Source organism: Cervus canadensis, chromosome 16, assembly GCF_019320065.1.
Source record: "Cervus canadensis isolate Bull #8, Minnesota chromosome 16, ASM1932006v1, whole genome shotgun sequence".
Lineage (NCBI taxonomy): Eukaryota > Metazoa > Chordata > Mammalia > Artiodactyla > Cervidae > Cervus > Cervus canadensis.
Window position 1 is genome coordinate 55,833,242 of NC_057401.1, and position 25,652 is coordinate 55,858,893.

At 38.6% G+C, this 25,652-nt stretch overlaps 1 protein-coding gene across 1 annotated transcript in view; it reads right to left on the minus strand.

Moving 5' to 3' along the window:
* The window catches only part of DNAH5 (dynein axonemal heavy chain 5), a 317,085-nt gene that overhangs the window by 74,203 nt on the left and 217,230 nt on the right, over positions 1 to 25,652 (minus strand). Inside the window, exons 54-59 of the mRNA XM_043489075.1 lie at positions 21,403 to 21,556; positions 20,166 to 20,433; positions 11,164 to 11,395; positions 9,664 to 9,778; positions 9,023 to 9,199; positions 2,871 to 3,074 (exon numbers count right to left, since the gene is read on the minus strand). Coding sequence (XP_043345010.1) covers positions 2,871 to 3,074; positions 9,023 to 9,199; positions 9,664 to 9,778; positions 11,164 to 11,395; positions 20,166 to 20,433; positions 21,403 to 21,556 — 1,150 coding nt within the window. The remainder of the gene's footprint in view (positions 1 to 2,870; positions 3,075 to 9,022; positions 9,200 to 9,663; positions 9,779 to 11,163; positions 11,396 to 20,165; positions 20,434 to 21,402; positions 21,557 to 25,652) is intronic.

A 25,652-nucleotide genomic window follows, 5' to 3' on the forward strand; every position in this document is an offset into this window, starting at 1 on the left:
GGATATTAGGCAAATAAAATGATACATATATTTAGTATTGCAAATAAAGCAAATATATAAAGTGTATATATAGTGTGTGTATATATATATATATGTAATATTTAGCATTTAGCAGCAACCAAATGCTTAACACATTCAGAGAGAGGTTCTATTAAACTCACCTGAAATGTGATGAAAATCAGTTGGACATTAAGCCTTCAGGGTGATGAATTAATTTTTAATCACTGAACTATCAAGATAATGAGAGAACTTTTCTCTTCTGGAGAGATAAAATTTTAAAATAGTAGCAGAAATGGATTAAGAGTGCCTTCTTGCATTAAAAGAAAAGACTGACCAATCAGTGGAATTGGATCATTTAAAAATGGTGTTTGATCATCTCAATGAAGATAATTAGATGTTTTCCAAGTAGAAAGAAATGTAGCACCTAAATAGTTCAGAGAAATAAGTCTGCACAGAACATACATAGCACAGAGTGAAACTCACCTTTACTCAGACCTCCTTAAAAATGCAAGCTTCTTTTGTGAGACTCAAAAAAATAGTGAAGCCAGAAGAATATTTGGGAGCAATAGAAGGATGGTGCTGACAAAAGGGAAATAGCAGAGCAGCTTCCAAGAACACTGGCTCTGCAGCAGGTATATAAGGCAAGTCCAAGGCCACTGCCACATTTTTCGGTATTTTTTGAGCCCCACCCCCTACCACCACTGCCCTTCCACAAACTCATAACCAGATTAATCGCCACCCCCTCTCCACCCAAATAGCATGCTATTCCTTCACAGGGCACTTACACCTCAGAGGCTCATATTTCAATTATCTGAAACAAGTCTGTATGAACCACTGGTTTCAGAAGCTGCCTCTTACAGCTGCTGTAAAAGGCCTCACAAGATGCTCTGGCCACAGCAGCCACAGGGGCAACACTGAATTAAAAACTGAATGAAACTGAAAAAGACACATACCCCAGTGTTCACTGCAGCACTGTTTACAATAGCTAGGACATGGAAGCAACCTAGATGACCACTGACAGATAAATGTGGAACATGTACACAATGGGGTATTTCTCAGCTATAAAAAGGAATGCATTTGAGTCAGTTCTAATGAGATGGACAAACCTAGAGCCTATTATACAAAGTAAAGTAAGTCAGAAAAAGAAAGACAAACATTGCATACTAACACTTATATACGGAATCTAGAAAGATGGTACTAATGAACCTACCTACAGGGCAGCAATATAGATGCAGACATAGAGAACAGACTTCTGAACACAGTAGGGGGAGAGAGGGTGGGATGATTTCGGAGAGTAGCATTGAAACATATATATTACCATAGATAGCCAGTGGTAATCTGTTGTATGACTCGGGGAACCCAAAGCTGGTGCGCTGTGACAACTCAGAGGGGTGGGATGGGGAGGGAGGTGGTAGGGAGATTAGGGAGGCGGGGATATATGTATACCTATGGCTGATTCATGTTGATGTATGGCAGAAATCATCATAACATTGTAAAGTAACTATCCTTCAACAAAAAGTAAAATTTAAAAAAAGAAACTATGAAAAAATTTTAAAAATAAAAACTGAATGAAAGACAGTGCTGAAGTTACTGTGTGGGGTATGAATGGGGATTGGGAATCCCCAGTCAGTTGTCTCAAGATCTAAATATTAAAGATAAAACAACAAAACTTCTAGTAGGAAAGACAGGTGCACTTATTCTACCCTAGAGACAGGCAAAGATTTACTAAACAGAACAAAGAAAGCACTATTAAGGAAAATATTGATAAACTGGACTATACGACACTTAGGAACACCTGCTTATCAAAAGACACAATGAACAACTAAGGCAGAGAGTGAAAGAAGATATCTGCAAACATACAGATGACAAATTACTCATATTTTACATACAAAGAAACTCTAAAGCTCTAATGCTTCTAATGTCTTATATTTGAAAGAGAAACTTCTACTCTGAGAAAATGCTTAAATACAAATTTTAAATATATATGAAGAATATCACTCAGACTTAAAAAAGAAAGAAATTCTGCCATTCATAACAACATGGACAGACCTGGAGGGCATATACTAAATGAAAGAAGTCAGACAGAGAAAGACAAATATTGCCTGTTATCACTTATACGTGGCATTTAAAATAGTCAGTCAAAAAAAAAATAAAAATAAAAAAATAAAAAAAAATAAAATAAAATAGACTCACAGAAGCAGAGAGTAGAATGGTGGTAGCTAGGGGCTGGGGGAGGAGGAAAGGGGAAGATGCTGGTCAAAGGTCAAGGGTCAAAGTGTCAGTTACAAAAGATGAGAAGGTCCTGGGGACCTAATGTACAGCTATGTGAATATAGTTAACAATACTGTATTATATATTTGAAATTTCCTGGGAGACTAGATCTTAAGTGTTCTCACCACCAAAACAAAAAAAGGAAAATAAAAGGAAAAATGGTAACTATGTGAGGTGATAGATATTTAATTGGATATTTATTGGATTTAATGGATGGATTAAACCCAGAGGATCAGATAGTTGAATGGCATCATCAACTCAATGGACATGAGTTTGAGCGAACTCCAGGAGATAGTGAAGGACAGGGAACCCTGGTGTGCTGCAGTCCATGAGGTCGCAAAGAGTCAGACACGACTGAGTGACTGAACAACAAATGGATGGACTGTGGTGAAGGCATTCCACAATGTATTAATACAAACATCAAAACATCAAGTCATACATCTTCATTATAACACATTTTTATCTATCAATTATACCCCAATAAAGATGAAAAACAGTACGTTAAAAAATATGCATGCAAATTCATTTTCTGTTAAGGGATCCAGACACTCCAATGAAGTCTGAGTCCCCTCCTAGCCCATCATTACTGAACTACCAACCTGCAAATTCTGTAGAAAGTTTCCTGCTGTCATCAGTTTTAAAGATTCCTGCCAGGAAGGAATCGTGCAGCTTTTTTCCAGGTCAATTTTCACTGCATTGACCTTCCTCTGAAACAGCAGCAGCACACAATCCATGATCCTCATGATGAGATGAGGGGGTCGGCCTAGCGTGCGGACAGTAGCGATGTCGGAAGGCTTGATGGTCTGGGGAGGAGAGGAGGTGATCATCCAGTCTCAAGACAGGAAAAGCAGAAACAAACATTTACTCTCCAAAGACTGCTACAGCAAGTCCCCTACATATGAACAAGTTCCATTCTGCGAGCACATCTGTAAGTCCAATTTGTTCTTAAGTCCAACAAAGTTGGCCTGGGAACCCAACAAACCCACTCAGCAATATAGTACTGTACTGTAATAGGTTTATAATACTTTTCCCACAAATAATACATAAAAAGCAAACAGATACAAACCACTTTTAATCCTACAGTACGCAGTACCTTGAAAGGTATAGTAGTAACAGGACAACTGGCACACAGGGGCTGGCATAGAGTGAACAGGCAAGAAGTTTCACTGGCTAGAGGAGGGAGAAGGGGTGGGAGATGGGAGAGCTGAAGGATCGTCAGCAACAGGAGACGGAGGGCAAGTTGGGGTTTCACCCATGCCTGACATTGATCGAACCCACGCTGGCATCTTTGAAAGTTCGCAACTTAAACGTTCGCATGTAAGGGACTTACTGGACTTCAACAGAGGAACACAAGCATTTTTTAAGTTTGCCGCAGTCATGAGGGCTAGAAGCATATTTAATCCCAAAGAAACACACATCCCCACAAGTTCAAATTTTTACAATTCAAAGTGACAGGCAGAGACACAGTGAGAGACATGTTCGCCAGCTGATAAGGAGCTGTGACTTCTCTAAAATTGTTAACAGCCACTTAGTGTCAGAAAAGGGAGCAATCTGAAAGGAAAAGAATCATCAGCTCTAAAGCAGGTTCCAGGGATTCTCAACCAGGGAAACTCCAAGACTGCCAGTGCTTTTTTTACTCATTAGTTATGTAGGTCAAGAATCTGCCTCTCTCTCTTACAGCTCATCACAGTGGACCGACACCAGCGGGGAGCCTCGGGGCTGCCAGTTGCATAATTAGAGGTTTCTTAGCTGGAAACTGACCTTTAGAAGATGGAACATGAGCAACAGGAATTTCACTAAGCTCTTAGAAAAGTGCTGCTCCATACAAAGATTCTTATACAGTGAATTACTTAACAGTCACATAGACCTGTTGTGGTCGACAGTAATTGTTCTATCAGTCCTATCAATGGAATAAGCATTGGAAACACAAAAACAAGTATCTGATACTGTCCTATTTCTAGGACATACTGCACGTTCATTCCTTCTAGGCCTTGCAGACCTTCCATCTGATTTCCATTTGCAACCCTCCTGTCCAAGGAAGGAACCCCATGAACTTCATATCAAAGCTAATGATCTTTTCTCTGAGAATTTCGGGGAAAATAAGAAGAAAAGAAAACCACTGAACCTGGTAATTAGAAAGGTAACTATCTACTTTGAAAAGGGTTGTTTCAGCACACTAGCATTTGTGAATTCTAGACAGCTCGAAGTGAAGGAGAATTTGTGGATTAAAAAAAAAAAACTGGAAATGGCAGACAGATCTTAATTTGAGATATTTGGCTATAAAAGAGAAAGGAGAGAAACGTAATAGCTGCCAATATTGGGAAAGCAGGATCAAATTAAAGTGGATATAAAAGAGCCTGACATGCTTACTTCACTTTAGTTTTTTGTTTGTTTTAAAATGTATTTTATCAAAGTATAGTTGATTTACAATGTTGTATTAGTTACAGGTGCATAGTATAGTGATTCAGTTATAAATATATACATATATATATATATACACACACACACAACAGTTTGCATCCTCTAACCCTAAATCCCAATCCAACTCTTGCCCAGCATTTTAGCAACCACGAGTCTCCTCTCTGCGTCTGTTTCTGTCTCACAGATAAGTTCATTTGTATCCACAATTAAGTGATACCATACAGTATTTGTCTTTCTCTTTCCAACTTATTTCACTTAATATGATCATCTCTAGGTAGGTCCATCCATGTTGCTGAAAATAGCATATTTCATTCTTTTCATGGCTAAGTAAAGCTCCATTGTATATATGTACCACTTCTTTTTTATCCACTTATCTGTTGATGGACATTTAGGTCACTCCCATGTCTTGGCTATTATAAATAATGCTTCAGTGAAAACTGAGATGCATGTATCTTTTCAAATTATAGTTTTCTCTGCGTATAATGCCCAGAAGTGAGACTGTGGGATCACATGGTAGCTCTATTTTTAATTGCTAAGGAACCTTCATATTGTTCTCCATAGAAGCTGTACCAATTTACATTTCCACTGACAGTGTGGGAGGGCTCCTTTTTTTCCACACCCTCTCCAGCATTTATTATTTGTAAGACTTTTTGTTGATGGCCATTCTGACTGGTGTGAAGTGATATCTCATTGCAGTTTTGATTTGAATTTCCCTAATAATTAGTAATGTTGATCATCTTTTCATGTGTCTGTTGGCCATTTGTATGTCTTCTTTGGAGAAACCTCTATTTAGATCTTGTGCTCACTTTTTGATTGGGTTTTTTTTAAATGAGTTGTATGAGTTGTTTGTATATTTTGGAAATTAACCCTTTATTGGTCTCATCATTTGCAAATATTTTCTTACTGTCTGTGGGCTGTCTTCATTTTGTTTATGGTTTCCTTTTCTGTGCAAAAGCTTGTAAGTTTGACTAGGTCCTATTTGTTTATTTTCCCTTTAGCTTTAAAAGGGGGAAGTCTCAAATAGACTTGGACTCAATTATGTTGGGGACCCAGGTAAAATGAATTGGGGATGGGGGTATAGCTGAAGTTCAACCTATTTCAGCTAAATATTAGATTCCTCTTTCTTCTACAGGCAAAAAAATAAGACTATTACATATGTGTGCATATATATATATATACATATACATATATACATATATATGTATATGTATATACATTTACATATATATGTGTATGTATATATATATGTTATTATCCAAAACAGTCAGGTCAGATTAGCAATGAGATAAGAACAGACACATTCTTTGATGTTACTTTATTTGTTTTGTAGATTTGCATAGTTGATGCCAAGACAGAGTTTGAATGTACCTGGAATTTCTTAGTATGAATTGGTAGTACCGGATTTCAAAACTTACAAGGAGGCAATAAGATGAAGTCAGAACCAATGAAGGAAATTATTGAAAACCTCCCCCACATACCCCATCACCTTACCGCATTCCCAGATATTTCTGCATTGATGATGCGGCTGAATATTTTAGTGGTATAGAGTACTAAATTAGGAGGATATTGGAAAATATTTTATAATATTAAAAGAAATGTCAAGCTTTTGAAATCTTGTAAGAATGCAGACCTGTAAGAACTGAGACGCCCCATGCTCAGTTCCTATAATGCTGTTAGTATCACAAGTGCAATAAAGGTTTAGAAGTTTCTTTACACTATCCTTGTCTTCTCTCTATTGATCAAAGACTCTCAGTGGTGCCAAAGTGTCTTAAAACAAGCAGGGGAAGGATGATGCTCAGGATCTTAAAGAGACATCTGCACCCTTGTGTTCACTGCTGTATTATTCACAATGGCCAAGACATGGAAGCAACGTAAATGTCCATTGATGGATAAATGGATAAAGAAAATGTGGTATTTACAGCCAATGGAATATTATTCAGGCTTAAATAATGGAAATTCTGCCATTTGCAACAGTATGGATGGACCTGGAACATATTTTGTCAGGTGAAATAAGCTAAACATGAAAGAAAAATGCTGCATGATCTCATTTATATGTGGAATCTCAAATAAGCTCATAGAAGCAGAGAGTAGAATGGTGTTGCCAGGGGCTGGAGGAAGAAGGAAATGGAAGGTGATGGTCAAAGGGTATAAAGTTTTAGTTATACAAGATAAATTCTAGAGATCTACTCTACAACATAGTGCCCACAGTTATCAATACTTTATTGTATACTTGAAATTTGTTAATGGGTAGATCTTAAGTTGTGTTCTTATCAAAAAAATAGTAATAAGAAAAATAGAATTACCCTATGATCCAGTAATCCCACTACTGGGCACAAACCCAGAGAAAATCATAATCAAAAAGATGCATGCACTCCAATGTTCATAACAGCACTATTTGCAGTAGCCAGGACATAGAAGCTACCTAAATGTCTATCAACAGAGGAATGGATAAAGAAGATGTGGTACACATACACAGTGGAATACTAATCAGCCATAAAAAAGAATGAAACTGGGTCATTTGTAGAGATGCGAATGGACCTAGAGAGTGTTATACAGAGTGAAGTAAGTCGGAAAAAGAAACACAAAGATCATATATTAATGCAAATATGTGGAATCTAGAAAAATGGTATAGATGATCATATGTGCAAAGCAGAAATAGAGACACAGAGCTAAGGAACAAATATACGGATACCAAGGGGGAAAGGAAGGGTAGGAGGAATTGAGAGATTAGGATGGACACATAAACACTACTGATAAGCAGGTAACTGGTGAGAACCTACTGTATAGCACAGGGAACTCTGCTTAATGCTCTGTGGTGACCTAAACGGGAAGGATGTCCAAAAGGGAGGGTACATAGGTAAACGTATGGCTGATTCATTTTACTGTAAAATAGAAACTAACACAAACTGTAAAGCAACTGCACTCCAATAAAAATAAATAAATAAAATTTTTAAAGAAAAAAACACTAATAAAGGGAGCAGGAGGAAACTTTGAGAGCTGATAGATGTGTCTATGGCCTTGAAGGTGGTGATGGATTCATAGGTGTGCACTCATCCCAAACTCACCAAGCTATACATATTAAATACATGTGGCCTTTTGTATATCAATCATAACTTCATAAATCATTCTTTTAAAAGTGGGACTGGGGAAGATGAGGTACCCACCAATCTGAGAGGCTAAGGACCCTGGAAGACTTCATGGATTAAGGAGGACAGTTTAGCCAGTGCAAGAAGGAATGAAGAAACAGTAAGGAAAGATACATCACCTCTAAGAATGGTGTGAAACTTTGGAAAGATAAGAAAAGAAGGCAACATCTTCACTGTCTCTAAAGAGTAAAAATTCTCTTATATGATATGTTGTATACCAACTCACAAAGCTTAAAGACTTAACTTGGATCAAAAAAATTTATAACTGTTTCAGGAAGTGTGCTAAGAAGGTAGCAAAACGATAGTAACTACATCACATAATGATGCAAGCTCAATTGAGGTTATATAACTTGAATTAGCAATGGACAGGTCAGCAGTGTTCCATTTCTCCAGCCACTTTCTAAGCCAAGAGTCAATAACATAAGGGAGCAGATGAGTAGACTAAGGATCTCATTCCCCTGACTAGGGATTGAACCACACCCGCTGCGTTGGAAGTGCAGAGTGTTAACCACTGGACCAGAATGTTAACCACTGGACCACCAGGGAAGAAACAGTAAAAACAACAATTTTAACCTGAATCCAAAACATCTCAAATTAGACCAGTCTCAAAAAGGGCCAGCCCTTGAAGATATGGCCTACTTCACTAGATTCAACATATTTTCCCAGAATCCAACCTCGTTTCTAATTTCATCATATATGATATTGCCACATAATTGCATTGTGTTGGAAACCTGGTCAAAGCCTGACCTGAATGTGCAGCACTAGATCAGTAGTCCTTTGTTTGGATAATTTATATGTACACTCAGAGAAAGCTGTATCTTACTAACCTACTCCAACGTCCTCAAAGAATGAGTGAAAAAAATATTTTAGAAATTCTGTGTGACTTTTCCAATGTCACACAGCTTATTGGTGACAGAGTTGAAATGAGAAGCTAGCACCTAGACCACTATTATATGGCACTGCCCATCACTTGTGAGAAGATAATATGTGAAGTGCCACGTGCAATATCTTAAAAAAAAAAAAGCAAATAACATCTCCAAGCAGAATATATCACTTGAAATCATTGCAGTGAAGAGAGCTTTGGTCTGAAGCAGTAGAACATTTCTTCGTTCTTATTCATCTTTTCTGCCTAATCTTCCTCCAAGGCCCTAGAAGATGACATCTGTTATATCACAAAGATGTACCTGCAAGGCTGCTTCTGCTTCTTCTAATGCCGGCTTTGCTGCTTCCAGTTTTTCCTCAGCAGTGGCTTTATCCTTAGAGATGCTGTCGACAATGGCCTGGGCTTTGTCCTTCACCTTCTGGACCTCAGCTTTGACCTTTTCAGCAGCCTGTGCTTTCATAGTCACTTCTTTTAAGACCTAATTCAACATAAAAACCAAAAAAAAAGTACATCAAAAATCACCCAGCTCAAAATGCACATTTTTGCCTGGATTTGCTGATTTTGTCCACTTACACAATTTTTCATACATAGAATTAAGAGTATGGTACTTTTAAAAATTTTTATTGGAGTATAGTTGCTTTCAATGTTGCGTTAGTTTCTACTATACAGCAAAGTGAATCAGCTGTATGTATAAATACATCCCTGCTTTTGTGGATGTCTTTCCCATCTAGGTCATCACAGAGCACTGAGTTCCCTGTGCTATACAGTAGGTTCTTATCAGTTACCTATTTCATTCATAGCATCATTGGTGTATATATGGTATTATAATGGAAATAAATCATTTGCACTTCCATGGTTACAACTTAGAAGAAGCATACACCATTAACATTTATGAATTGGGAATTCGAAATAAATATGGTTCATGTGTCAATGTCTACCCACCGTGTCAGCTTTATCATTGGCCACTTGGAGCTCCTTTTCTTTCACTTCCAGTTCTTTGCTCAGAGCTGCAACAGACTCCGAAGCTTCTTTCAGCTTTTCCAATCCAGTATTCATTCTGAGATTAAAAATCCAAGGCGAGGGGAGTGTTAACATGGGTGGTTCTTGGCCACATTTTCTAAGTACTGGTCTACTGATGTAGATAGTAATGGTCATATTTGAAGAATACTGTATATACAATAGCACACCCAAGAGGGCTTGACAAAAAGAGTAAATGCCTACGCTTGATTCCAGACTAAAGTCACATGTCGGTTATTCATAGACTAAGTGTGAAAAGAGTGAGTCTGCTAAGAACACTGCATGACATGAGGAATAACAGTGTCAAGAATCTGTCTCATGCAAGAAACATGCTTAATGAACTTTAGCTAAATGACAACGGACTTCAATTTCTTGAAACCCTATCATGGAGGAAGGGAAATAAATAACTTCTCTTTTTCTAACGAGACCAATGACATTAAAAGAAGGAAGATTTGCGATCAAGGAAAGAAACAAATTTAAAGCCATTGAACTGCCTTGTGAAGGGATCAGCTGCCTGTTTGACTCTAAAATAATGTGATCTAAAAACAAGGGGTCTTAGAGTCATTTAGTCCAATCACTCATCCAGGGGTCCCTTAGGTAGCAACCTTGGCTGCTTCTCGGCTGTATTCAGGCAGAAGATATAAGTGTTCATAAAAGAGCAAAGCAGAGCTGGGAAGTTGGGAACAAATTTCAGTGAAGTAAGGTATTTGCTGTGCAGAGAACACACGTATCAAGCAGACTCTTCTATCCCAGACACTCAGAACGTGTGGGAAGAAAGGGATGAGAGGAGGGGGGAGGGGATGTCTGTATTCTCAGCTTTTTTCCAAGCTCAAGGTTGCTATTACTATCATCCAATACGTAGAAACTGGTAGGCCACAAGAAAACTTGGCAATATTTAATCCTATTGGGTAAAAATGAAGCCACTAGCAACTATGGAATAATCCTTTGAACAAACTTGAAAGGAAGGTTTCTCAATATCAGCACTATTGGTTTTCGAGGCTGGATAACTCTTTGCAAGGACTTCCCAGGTGGCTCAGTGGTAAAGAATCTGCCTGCCAATGCAGGAGATGCAAGTTCAGTTCCTCAGTCAGGGAGATCTCCGGAGGAGGAAATGGCAACCCACTCCAGTCTTCTTGCCTGGGAAATCCCATGGACAGAGGAACCTGGCAGTCTACAGTCCAGGGAGTTGCAACAACAAAATTCTATGTGATGAGGATTGTCCTGTGCACTGTGAGGATATTTAGCACACCCCTGACCTCTGACTCTTGATGCCAATAGTACCTCTCAACCACTCCCCATGCCCCCGCCCTAGTTCTAACAAACAAAGATGTCTCCAGTCATTGCAAAATGTCTCCTTGGAGCAAATTTGCCCCTACTTGAGAGCGGCTGCTTTACAATAACTTCATATACGACCCTCACACTTACCTGTTGGCCAGAGTCTGCACCTCCACATGCTTCTCTCCATATATGAACTTATAGCCCTGAATAAAGGAGAGGTATGATTTGGGAGTCACATGGGTAGAACGTCGGAATCTCTGGAAATAATCAACACACTTCTCAGCTACCCCATCCTGGAAGGAGCCCATGCACTGAACGACTTCCTTCTTGGTTTCCAAACTGCAGTCAATATCATAGGCAGAGAGGAAGTGTTCAGACACTAGAAAGAATAAAGAAAGCTGCATGTGAAATATGAAAGTGAATGATCGTTTTAAAAGTTAACTGCCTTGAGTCACAGATGTAAAAAACAAGTTTACGGTTACCGGGGAGGAAAGAAGGAAGAGTGAACTGGGAGATTGGGATTGACATATATATATTACTATGTAGAGAATAGATAATTTATAAGAACCTATTGAATAGCACAGAGAACTCTATTCAATATTCTATAATGACTTGTATGGGATGAGAATCTAAAAAAAGGTGGATATATGTTTACATATAACTGATTCACTTTGCTGTATAACAGAAACAAACACAACATTGTAAATCAACTACATTCCAAGGAAAAAAAATGTTTTAACTGGCTATTTTAAAAACTTAAGACAGTTCTTAGGAATGCATGCCATGTTTATAGTCCTAGCTAGGTAGATATATGTCAGCATTTTTGGCCCCAAGCCTATGACATCAACAATTTTATTTTTTCTTTCACATACAAAACTGTGACAGACTTTAAGCCTATCATAAGTCTTTGTTTTCTGGTACATGTACAAAGAAGTCTCTTATACACAGCTGCAGGTTCTGGTCAGCAGCCAGCCTATTTTATGGTTTACATAAGGATGAAAGTGGTACAAATAACTCAGAAATCAGTGCCACCTGGTACTCATATTTAACATCCCCATTTATTATTTTTTTTGCTCAGAACCTGCCATAACCTTAATTCCCCCTGGCTGTGACTGCATTTGGCATGTGCAATGTTCGGTACTAAATTTTTTTATGCCCTGGCCATCTTATTTTTAAACGTGGCACCTGGCCATCTGTAGTCAATTCTAATTTATGGTATCCTTCAAAAATGTATGAGTAAAAATCTTCTGTTGTAGACCTTTATCCTCCCAACAGTGCCGAACATGGGACCAACTCTAAAACAGCATTTATTATAATAAGACCTGGTCATCAAGTCAGAGCGAATCCATCATCACATACACAGAGCATGTGTGCTGAACACCTACCACTATGAAACTTGGTCTCAATCCCAAGGAATTTACAAGGCTTATACATAACATAGTTAAAGTTTATCATAAACACCTTTATTTACCTTAGGAAAAAATGGTCTATGGATTTCCTTTAAAAGTGCTAATAGTACTGAATAATGTACATAAGAATTACAAATAGAAATACAGCCAGTAAGAAGGGAGGAAAAGAGAAGGAATCAAGTGAACAAACCTATCAGGTGATGGTTAGCAAAGAAATGAAAAACGGTATCTTCTCAATATTAGTGAAAGTTGCTCAGTCGTGTCCAACTCTTTGTGACCCCATGGACATATAGTCCATGGAATTCTCCAGGCCAGAATACTGGAACGGGTAGCCTTTCCCTTCTCCAGGGCATCTTCCCAACTCAGGGATTGAACCCAGGTCTCCCACATTGCAGGTGGATTCTTTACCAGCTGAGCCACGAGGGAAGCCCAAGAATACTAGAGTGGGTAGCCTATCCCCTCTCCAGAGGATCTTCCCAATCCAGGAATCGAATCAGGGTTTCCTGCATTGGTGGATTCTTTACCAACTGAGTTATCACCAACTGAGTTATCAGGGAGTAATTGATAGCTAAATTAAGTTCTTAATGCCATAACTGTGAGACCATTTACATCTATGTAAATAATAGAAAGAGTTTATCAGTTGGGTTATAAATAGAGTTTAACATAGACACTGAAAGGTAATATATTAAGACACTTGGAAGCTATATTTTTTTCACATAATTTAAGCAAACACTATAAAGAACAACTTAAATTCTAGGAAGTTTAAGTCTAGTCATTGAAAACACATGAACAATTCTTGCCTATGACAAATTGTAGGTTTTAACCATGATGGCGGCATCATTCACTATGTGCCAGGCATGATACCAAGTCTTTTATTTGGCATTAAGGGATATTCTCAGAAATGTTCCCACTTTCTGAAAACTTTCTTGTATTGGGTTAGCTGAAAAGTTCATTCAAGTTCTTCTATAAGATGCTGTAGAAAAATTCAAGTGAACTTTTTGGCCGACCCAATATTTACCATGTAATAATTTTTATCCTTCTTATGTAAACTGATAGTATCAACTGTTGTTATTGTTTAATCACTAAGTCAGGTCCAACTCTTTTGCAACCCCATGGACTGTAATCCACCAGGTTTCTCTGTCCATGGATTTCCCAGGCAAGAATACTGGAGTGGGTTGCCATTTCCTACTCCAGGAGATCTTCCCAACCCAGGGATCGAACCCATGTCTCCTGCATTGGCAGGCAGATTCCTTACTACTGAGCCACCAGGGAATCCCCATAATATCAATAACAATGACTTTTTTCATTATTTAGCAAGTTGCCTTTGTGTCTATCCAAAAAGTCAAAGGAAAAATTGGAATGGAATCTAAGTATATGTTTCCATAGACCCATAATCTCTGATGCAGGGAAGGTTAAAAAAGGACCATTTCCTCTTAGGGTGACCCAAGCCTGCTAAGATTGAGACAAAAGGGCATGGAAAACCCTTCTGTTGTCTTCAATGTCCAATTACCAAGGAACCAAGGCCAGTTTGGGGACCCACCTTTAGGCTGCTGTCTGAGGCGGTAGAGGTTTGTTCACATCACTTGGTGTAGAACACGGTGATGGGTATGTGGGACAGAAAGGGAGGCCACTGGCCTCAGTCCCTGAATTTTCCTGAACTGGAAATTTTCAAATTTCCAATTCATTTGGATTCAACGAACTAAAGTAGTAAAGTGAGGAGGGCACATGAGTTGCCTATCCAGTAGCCACCCCCGGTCTTTTAGTAACAAAAGAATCTTAAATTTGCTCAGAGTAGCAATCCGCCCAACTAAAAGTCTTTGATTCCCCAAACTCTCTTGTAACTGGAGGTGACCCAGTTCTGGCCGAAAACATGGCAGACAAAAGTCCCTGGGGAAGAACCCTGTCCCGACTAAGAGACAAAGCTTCATGTGGCACCAACAGACACATAGCCCTGAGATGCAGCAGCCCCCTGGAGGGAGCCTCGCCCTAAGGATGACAGCAAGCTAGGTACAAGGTCCCCAGTTGTATTCTAGGCTGCACATTTCTGTACTTCCTTGGTAGCAGGAAAAAGAAAAAATTAAATAAAAACCTTGTTTACACCAAAAATAAAATAAAAAACTTGCTTATGTCACTACTGCTCTGGTTTTCTCTTCCAGCCAAACACATAATTAATGCTACGTTCAGAGGAAAAAGATATCTAATCCTGGCAGATCCTAAATCACAAAACTTTATCAATTAATCCTTAGAATATCCCTAAGTGATGGATATCACTATGTATATTTTAAAGATAAGGAAAATGAGGCTTACAGAAGTTTGCTTACAGGCAGAAGCATCTGAATTCAAAGCCAAAGATGATGAATTCCAATGCCTAAAGCACCTTGATTTAGAAATTCAAATACAGCAAAACTTTATAGAGTCTTTAGAGTGTTAAACAACATTTTTTATTGAAGTTCAAAGTTCAAAAGTATCTTCTAACTAACGTGCTTCATAAACAAAATATGCTAATTGTTCTGGGAAACAGCAGGGACTATTGCGGTTGGTATTCCTTTCTGAGTGATTATTGAGTGCAGTTGCCTCATTTCTCTTTATGCTCCATTGTTAGTTGCAAGCAGTTGCAGAAGCAGTGGTGTCTGACTCATACGGTGGAAATCTTGTATACTATATTAATAAATCAAGTAATATTTTTGAAAGTGGGCCAGTTTATATACATAATTAAAATGACCTTCTTTGAAAAGAAATATATGCCATATATATGCCATTGACTTTATTGAGACATTAGTCACAAATAAGGATGGCCTATTTTAATAACAATGTGCTTATGTAAAACGGAGCCCAGTAGGACATTAATAATTATCTTCACCTTGGAGAAATCTGAGTGAACTGAACTTAGTAGTGACTTTGGAATCACAGACTTTCATTAAAAAACACAATATCACCAGAATAAAGATAATAGGGATACTTAGAAACAACTCAAAACAACTCCATATTAAGCTAAGAACAAAGATTTGCCAAAATGAAGATTATTAAATGGTGGGAAGGCCAAGGATTTTATAATGTAAAATAAAGCATATTTTTCTTTAAATGTTTCATCTAGAGATTCAGTCCATTTAAATTCACACATATAAAGAATTTCATTTTTTTTCAGAAGCAAAATAATTACTATAAAATCTTGTATTTGTGGTATGTGTGAGATCAAGAGGAAGACACTTGGCTTATTCTGAGTATCTTTAACTTATAAAAATACTCTAAACAATAAGAATAAACTATCCAAAAAAAATAAGAAAATAATACCATTCATAATAGCACCAGAAAATAAAATATTTAAAAATAAACTTCATCAAAAATAGTGTGAAAGACTTGTACTGAGAACTATAAAACACTAATGAAAAAATTACGGTAGATATAAATATATAGAAACACATCATATGTTCACAAGTTGGAAGAATTAATATTGTTAAAATATCTATAGTACCCAAAGTAATTTACAGATTTTATGAAATCACTATCAAAATTCCAATGACATTTTATACAGAAATAGAAAAATTAATGCTAAAATTCTTATGGAACCACAGAAGACTCCCAACAGCCAAAGCAATTTTGAGCAAGAACAAATCAGAATCACTTCCTGTATCAAAATGTATAACCAACCTACAAAAATTAAAACAGCATGATAAACACAGGCATGTAGATCAATGGGACAGAATAGAGAGCCCAGAAATAAACTCACACATATACAGTCATGTGATTTTCAACAAGGGTGCCAAGAATATTAACACAATAGTGCAGTAAGTCAGACAGAGAAAGAAAAATATCATATGATATCACTTATATGTGGAATCTAAAAAAAAGAAAAATTATACAAATGAACTTAGTTACAAAACAGAAAGAGACTCGAACACATAGAAAACCAAAGGGGAAAGCTCATGGGGAAAGAAAAATTAGGAATTTGGCAATAACATATACATCTGGAGGAGGAAATGGCAACCCACTCCAGTATTCTTGCCTGGAGAATTCCATGGACAGAGGAGCCTGGCGGGCTACAGTCCATGGGGTCGAAGACAGTTGAACACGACTGCGTGATTATCACTCATTCACTCAGTAAAAACACTACTACATATAATATAGATAAACAAGGGCCTACTGTATGGCACAGGGAATTACAATCAATATGTTGTAATAACTTACATGTGAAAAGAATCTAAAAAATAATATATAAATGTATATGTAACTGAATCACTTTGTTGTACACCTGAAACTAACACACATTGTAAGTCAATTATACTTCAATAAAAAATAAAAAGTAGAAGTAAACCACAATATTACATAACCTCATACCTGTTAGGATATCGATGATTGAGGAAAAAGAGGTAAGTGTTTGCCAGGAAGTAGAGAAATGAGAACCCTTGTATACTATTGGTGGGAATGTAAATTGGTACAGACACTGTGAAAAACAGGAAATTTCTCAAAAAATTCAAAATAAAACTACCGTATGATCCAACAATCCCACTTCTAGTTATATATCCAAAGAAAGTAAAATCAAGATCCTGAACAGATACCTGTACTTCATGTTCACTGTAGCATTATTCACAATAGCCAAGACATGGAAACAATGTAAGTGCCATCCATGGATGAATGGGTAAAGAAAATGTGATTCTTACATACAATGGAATATTATTCAGCCTTTAAAAAAAGAGAAGGAAATTCTGCCATGTGCAACAACATGGAAGAACCTGGCAGGCATTATGCTGAGTGATATAAGCCAGACCACACGAACAAAAGCTACATGATGTCACTCACATAAGGAATCTAAAATGGTCAAATCACAGAAGCAGAGAGTAGACTGGTGGCTGCCAGGGGCTAGGAGGAGAGGGAAATGGGGACTTGTTAGACAAAAGGTACAAAGTTTCAGCTATAAAAAATGACTAAGTCCTACGGATCCCCTGTATGCCATTGTGCCTAGAGTTAACCATACTATACCATACAGTTAAGATCTTGCTAGGAGGACAGATCTTACGTTAAGTGTTCTTATCCCAAAATAATCATTATCATCTTCATCATTTAAGGGAAGAGCACTCAGGGAGAATGGGAGAAAGAGGGTATTGGGTGGGAAGAAAAAGACCACGTTCGAGAATCAAGAAGAACGGAGCAGGAGGAGAGCGACCTCATGTAAGGATGGGAAGGCAGACAGAACCAGTTCTTCCCAGCCTCGAAGGCCACGCTAAAGAGAGACTGACTGTACTTTTTCCTAAGGGCAGTGGAAGGTTTTAATTAGAAAGCAATGTGATCAGGTTTATGCTTTCATCACTGTTCCGCAATGTGAGATGGATGAGAGACAGGTGAGAGAGGAGGAGAGATCATTAGAAAGCTATTTGAGTTTTCCAGGTGAGTTACAGTGATAGCTTGGCCCGGGATGCCACTAAAAGGGAAAGAGTTGGATAGATTCCACCATATTTAGCAGATAAAGTTGGCATAACTTAGTGATGGAGCAGACTTGAGAGTTGAAGAAAGGTGTTAAAGACAAAGAGCTCTCAGATTGTCGAGTTTCATGGACAACTGTGGGACTCCCTAAGAGAGACTGACCTGAAGAGACCCAGTTCAGTTTCAGACATTTTGGGTTTAAGGAGCCTATGAAACATCAAGGAGACTGTGTCAAGCAGGCAGTTGAGTACACAGATTTCAAGCCAGAGGACATACGATACCAGAGATAAAAAATTGATGGGGCCTATTACACAGGAGGCTGTGGATGAGCTTGCCAGGGAAGAGAGCTGGAGGGAAGAAATGAGTCTGCCTTGCCCTCCAATATGCCTGGCTCCATAAATGGCATGTGAAGCTCAATAAACATGTTCTGAATAAATGAACAAATAGGTGATGCCTGAAAGTCAGGACACTTGCTAGGAGCTGAGGACATAGAAATAAAAGTTTCCCTGCCCTCCATGGAATCTTGGCTTAGGTTGATGCAAAGAGATGTAAAAGAATGGGGCAGATTGTGAGAAATCAACAAAGGAAGCACCTATGTCTTGTGATAGAAGGGATAACTGAAATGAAGACTTGCTAAGAAGGGCTCCATAATTTAAATGACATCATCCTAATTATAGTATATTACGGTGTTTGTCACCTGAAATTGTTATCTTTATTGTTAGTAATAATACCTTACATAATAGTCTACAAAGCACTTGCATACCAATTATCATATTTCACAGTATACTTGAATGTAGCTCTTACATACTGTGGTTTTGTGCTCTGCATTTATATCTTACTTCAAAGAATTTTAAAGTTTTATCCTTAGTTGTATTGACATTTTAATAGGATTTTAAATTTTTAAATCATTGGCATTTTCTCAAATCTTATAAGAGGGAACACTGTACATCGGTATTTCAAACATATTAAAGTATTCTATGTTTAAAAAACACAGATCAGAAAACCATTATTACTGACAGTAGAGTGCTAAGAATAAAATGTCAGCAGTAAAAGAATCCACCTGCAATGCAGGAGACTCGGGTTCGATCCCTGGGTTGGGAAGCTCCTCTGGAGAAGGAAATGGCACCCCACTCCAGTATTCTGGCCTGGGAAATCTATGGACAGAGGAGCCTGGTGGGCTACAGTCCAGGGGGTCACAAAAGAGTTGGACATGACTTAGCCACTAAACCATCACCACCACTATATATATATATATATATACACTACACATATATATTGGCTATAGCTATTGGCTTCTTGCACCTCTGATAATTCCTTAAGCTCCATTGTCCCCAGTTTTCCATGTATAATGATTGGGAGACAGTGAATCAGTCATTCTCCCATTGGAAACCGCAGAGCTAGGGAGGGAGGTATGGTTGAAGCAAGTGACAGGGCCATGAAAGGATGAGGCTTCAGAATCCTTCCTCCCCTCTGCTTCTCACTGTTTTATCTATTAGGGCTACCTGCCATGTTTTCCTGGAAAATAAGCCTCTTCTTAATTATTATGAAGACACAATAATAAAATGTCTGAAAACGATTGCCTTGAATCAGGGTTCTCCTGAAGTCTTGATACAACAGGTCAAAGGTGAGACTCAACTATCTCCACCTTTTAAAATAGCCACAGGCACTTTCTCACCAAAAGCTGAAAAAACCATAAACTGAAGGAGCACTCTCTAACATCTCCTATACAACTTTCATGTTCAATTGCATTTACAGACTAAGAGAAGCATTCATGTTCCACAGGATGAAGGATTAAACATAAGCAGAAGCAGCAAGGGTTCCAATCATGAAAGTCTCTGTTGAACAATCCTTTTTCAGGCCCAGAAACCATCAGAGGATGGATGATAACGTTTTCCTCTTTGATTTCCAGCCCAGCAGCCACAAGAAGGAATTACCTGGCTTAAACTGCTCTGAGGTTGACCAACCCACTTAAAAAAGAACACAAATGCTATTAGAGAGATTAAAACCTCAGTGCCCTCCTGTGATGTCCCAGGACCTGCCCGGGGACCAACTGAGACAAAGCTTTAAACCACACTGAAAACATTAGAATCACCATAAATTAACCCAAGGGGGACAGGCTGAAGATGTTATTCACTGATAACCACACTCTGGGGAAAAAATTAGCTGCCAAATGAGAAAGAGCAAAGTTTTGCAAAAATCCTCAAACCTTGGACAAAGTGACTTTTGGCTCAATCCAGTGGATGGCACAGAATATAAATACATACACACACACACACACTATAAACCAGAAATTCTGATATAAAAAATATCCCCCATACTAACCAGCAACTAAGGCATCCTTGGGCCATCGGCTGAACCAGTCAATAGTGCATCCTGAAATAAGGGCAGGAAACTTCAGAGCTCGATTTCGAAATTTCTCCCCCACCGGTGAAAAGCAGAGTACAATGTGAAGGTTCTGTCGGACCCGGCTCATGAAGTAGTCATATAGGTTCTCATTTGTAGGAGGGCGCCTGGGATACTCTTTTTTCATGACTGATATGAGATCACTATTAATTTCATCAATTTCATCACGAGCAAAGAGGTTGGAGACCTTCGAGAAAAGTGCAGACATTCAAATTCAATACAGGAATATAAAAACAAATCAGAATTTACAGCCCGATATGTACAAAGTATTTTCTTCATTTGTGTCCTTAAACTCATGTTTAGAAAATCAACCAAAAGTCTTCACAATAAGATGGACCACACTTTAATACACATAAATGCTTGTGTTTTAAAGTCACAGTCCTTTAAGGGGGTGAATGGACATATCAAAAATCCAACCAGCTTTCCTTGCAACCTTCTTCTGTTTTTCCATCTCTCTCTTGGAGTTTCCATTAACATCTTCAACATTTTGATTGGGAGTTTTATTCCTTAAAAACCCAATAGGAAAAGCTATTCTTCAAACCAACCACCTAATCCCAATAATAGAACTGATTCAGTACTTTAACAGAGAGAAATACAGAAGGAAATCCTCCTAATTCTGGAGGGTATCTGAAGAGGTAAAACACATATGTAGTACATATCCACAATGGAATGTTACTCAACCATAAAAGGAATGAAATTGAGTCATTTGCAGAGATGTGGATGGACCCCAAGGTTGTCACAAAGAGTGAAGTCAGAAAGAGAAAAACAAATATCGTATATTTACGCATATATGTGGAATCCAGAAAAATGGTACAGATGAACCTATCTGCAGGGCAAGAATAGAGGCATAGGCATGAAAAGAATGGACTTGCTGATACAGGGATGTAAGGGGAGGGTGGAATGAACTGGGAGATTGGGATTGACATATATACACTACTTTGTATAAAATAGCGAGCTAGTGGGAGCCTGCTGTATGCCCAGGGAGCTCAGCTTAGAGTTCCGTGATGACCTAGAGAGGTGAGACGGGGGGACGGTGGGAGGGAGGTCCAAGGGGGAGGGCATATACATAGAGTTAATTCACTTCACTGTACAACAGAAACCAACAGAACATTGCAAAGCAATTACACTCCAATTTAAGAAAAGAATAAGCTCCTACCTCACCCGATGATAAAACATTATTCATATATTCCAAAAATGACTCATCTTTAATTTCATTGTCTGTGAAAATAAAAGTGATGCCTTTGCCTTGCCGACCAGCTGTTCTATACAATGTCTTCAGGTCTTCCATCAGATTTGATGTGTTGTAGGATCTAGAAAGAGTGTCATTGTGCCATTAGCTAAAATATGTTCATGGAAAGGAAAGATCCTTGTAACAATGCTTTATGCCATTTGGTTAACCAAAAAATGCTGATATTATGCCATCAGGTAGATATTTTGTTGTATGCAACTGTTACTGGTTCACTGTATTTACTTGCAAAAATGAAAATAATTTTTAAAACTCCACATTTTATAAAACATAATAGTACACACAAAAAAACATCTAGAATAAAAAACCAACCTGAAACAAAAGTGTAATTTTTAGCACAACTAAATGCCATCAAAATGAGTATACATGTCTCATTTTGAAAATATTTGTTGGTAAAGATAATGGAAAAGCCAAGCTGGAATATTTACTAAGCACCCATCTGCAATTTATATTTTAGAAGCTACCTCATAAAGTGAATTAAACTAAAGAATTTCAAGTCTTCGTTATATGGAGTGAGGGAGACACCCTGTTATAAATGGGGCCCTCCTAATCCCACAACACAACTATTTTCATTGCATCTTTGTATCTCACATGAAAGAATTTTCTGAGCAATCAGTGAACTGCAGTAGAATCACTGGAAACATTATTAAATATCCCACTCTAACTCTTCTCTCATGTCCAAAGCAATCCTTTAGTGGAAGTCAGCTTGCAATCATGAAATGTAAAAGAGGTCCCAATATAGAGGAGCCCATGACTGCCAAAAGGGAAAATTACGATATTCTTATCCTGGAGACTCAGATTCAGTAAATTAGTATCTGAAGTTTTTGTCATTAGATAACTCAGAATTCAAGGCACAAGAGCCAATGGCCTTCTGATTTTTAAAAAGCTACAAAATATTTAACTTCTATGCTCTGGGCTTTTTCAACATTTAAAACCTAAACTCTGGGACCAGAAATACCACTACCACACAGCAAAATTTTAATTTATTTATTTTTGACTGGATGATAATTGCTTTACCATATTGTGTTGCTTTACAATATTTCTGCCAACTTGAACCAGTCACAGGTATACATATATCCTCTCCTTCTTGAACTTCTCGGTCACCTCCCACCCCATCCCACCCCCCACCCCGCCAAGTTGTCACAGAGTTCCAGGTTGAGCTCCCCAAGTCATGTAGCAAATTCCCAAAGGCTATCTATTTTGTGTATGGTAATGTATATGTTTCAGGGCGACTCTCTCAATTTGTCCCACCCTCTCCTTCCCCCACTGTATCCATGAGCCTGTTCTCTATGTCTGCATCTCCACTGCTGCCCTGCAAACAGATTCATCAGTACCATTTTTCTAGATTCCATATATATGCATTAATACATGACATTTGTTTTTTCTCTTTCTTACTTCAGTCTATATAACAGGTTCATCCACCTCACTAGAGCTGACTCAAATTCGTTCCTTTTTATGAGTGAGTAATAGTCAGTTGTGTATATGGACCACAACTTCTGTATTCATTCATTTGTCCATGGACATCCAGGTTACTTCCATGTCCTGACTATTTAGACAGTGCTCATGAAGCAATATTTTAAGAAAACATCTAGATAAATGAGATCTGAAAGGTGAGAAAAACATGTTCAAAGACACAGTCCCCTGAGAAAGAAAGAAAGATGTAGGGAGGGAGCGAGGGAAGGAATGGAAGGGAGAGAGAGAAAAAAAGAGAGAGCGGTAGGGGAGCAAGAGAAAGTATCTTCTTGAGATATAGGGAAAAGTTTCAGCCCAGTCGCCTAGATCTCAAGGACCCCACTGCCTCAACTAACATGGCCTGAGTCGTCTAACAAATAGCTGTGCTTCCAAAAGAGAGTCTCTTATTTCCTGAACCTTGACCACATGGCTATGTAAAGGCTAACACAGTAGGATGGTCTCTGGAAGCTTCTGAGAAGCCAGAAAAGGCCCTGACCATGCTCTTTCTCAGTACAAGAGCATCCCCAGCAGACCCACAGAGGAACTAATTTATCACAGAGAGAGGAGTGATAAGGTATTTTTTCTGAGGTAGCACAGCTTCATCAAAGTCAAGGCAGATCAGAAACATTGTGGTCAATTCCCATGTTTATCTGGGTTTTCAGGCAAATCATACCCTTTCTGAGCCTCGGCTATAAAATGTTCTGCTAACCCACAAAGCCACAAAGTTCTTTCGAAGATCACATTAGCTTGTGCATGTAAAAGTACTTTGAAAAGGGTAAGTTTTATACAAAATGAGAACAAAAATCTCAGAGTTCAATCCCTTTTCTGAACAGGTTATCTTTTATCTATTGTTGCTTCTAGCCACAAACTAGAATTATACACAATGTAACTAAAATTATTTCTCTCTGTTTTAGTACTTGGGGAAAAAAATAACATTCTAGATTGATTCTCCAAGCAGAATTCAGTGATTTAGACCAAATAAAAGGTGTAACAACAACCACCTGAGTATCTGGCTCTCCAAACCCAGTGTTTACTCATTTCCAACATCTGTCACAGCAAGTGGCGATGAGCCTCCATCTCAGAAATCACGGCACCAAACCAACATTTAGTCAACACCTGAGAGGCAAGACTCATACCTAGAAATTAACTTCTAATAATTTTCTGCCCAAATAAACTTTCCAAACTGGCCTCTTGCTTCTCACCTTATCTTGGTTCATCCCGAAGTTCTGTTTGGCCTCTCTTTATCTTGGGGGTCCCTACTTTGATGAGCAGCAGCACCAACTATCCAGTTTCCCAAGCTAGAACCAAGATGCATCACGTTCAAAAGTGCCAGTTTCTTGAGGATCTCTTGAATCTGCCTTCTATGCTCCGCTCTCACTGCTTCTGCTCTGGACACCACCATCTCTGGCCTAGATCCCTGAGTTAGCCTTCTAACCTTTCGGTTTCATTCCTTCTGTCCGACTTCTCCATGTGCAAATCTGACACATCTCCCCTAGTGGAGACTCATGAATGGTTTCCCGGTGCTTCGGTGAAGTGAAAGTGGCTCAGTCGTGTCCAACTCTTTGTGACCTGATGAACTATACAGTCCATGGAATTCTCCACGCCAGAATACTGGAGTGGGTAGCCAGTTCCCTTCTCCCGGTGATCTTCCCAACCCAGGGACTGATGACAACCGACTCCAGTACTCTTGCCTAGAAAATTCCATGGATGGAGGAACTGGTGGGCTACAGTCCACGGGGTTGCAAAGAGTCAGACACGACTGAGCGACTTCACTCACTCACTCACTCCTGCATTGCAAGCGGATTCTTTACCATCTGAGCCACTAGGATGAAGTCCAAATTCCTTATGACACCTCCAAAGGCTGCCATTTTTCTTCCTTTCCCACCTTCCACCTTAAGTTATATACCAGCCATATGTAACAGCTTCCAGGGTCTCAAATGTGATTTTACATGTGCTGATCCTTTTGCCTGGAACATTCTCTGCTGTTCCTCTTCTCTGAGATAATTCTTACTCATTCAGATCTCAGTTGAAGCATCTCTTTCTCCTGGAAGCCTTTGTGACCATCCCCTAAAGTAGGTTAGCCGTCCTTCCCTCACATTTCAATAGACTCTAGTCTGCACTTATTTCCTTAACAGAGATAAAACCTACGTATCACATCTTATTGAATAAGTTGCTCAGCTGTCCCCGTTAAACTGCTATAAGCTCCATGATGACACAGGTCAGGCTTACCTTGCTTACCGTGTACCCTAGCATTAAGCCAGTGCCTGACACGTAGTTGGTGTTCAATGAATGCTTTTAAACACACGAATAAGTAAGTCAACAAATTTTTAATCTATTTTCCCAGTTTACCAACAGTTTGCTATTCTTAAAATCTGAATTAACATCTGCTTGCCTGCATGCTCAGTGGCATCAGTCATGTCCGACTCTTTGTGACCCCATGGACTAGAGGGGGTCACAAAGAATCAGGCCCCTCTGTCCATGGAAGTTTCCAGGCAAGAATACTGGAAGTGGGTTGCTATCTTCTCCTCCAGGGGATCTTCCTGACCCAGGGATCGAACCTGTATATCCAGCATCTCCTGAATTGGCAGGCAGATTCTTTACTGCTGAGCCATGAGGAAGCCCTAAATGAACATTTAGTATGGATAAATTTCTTCTAAAATGCACTAAAGGAATATACATAATATTCATATCAAGCATAACATGAAAAC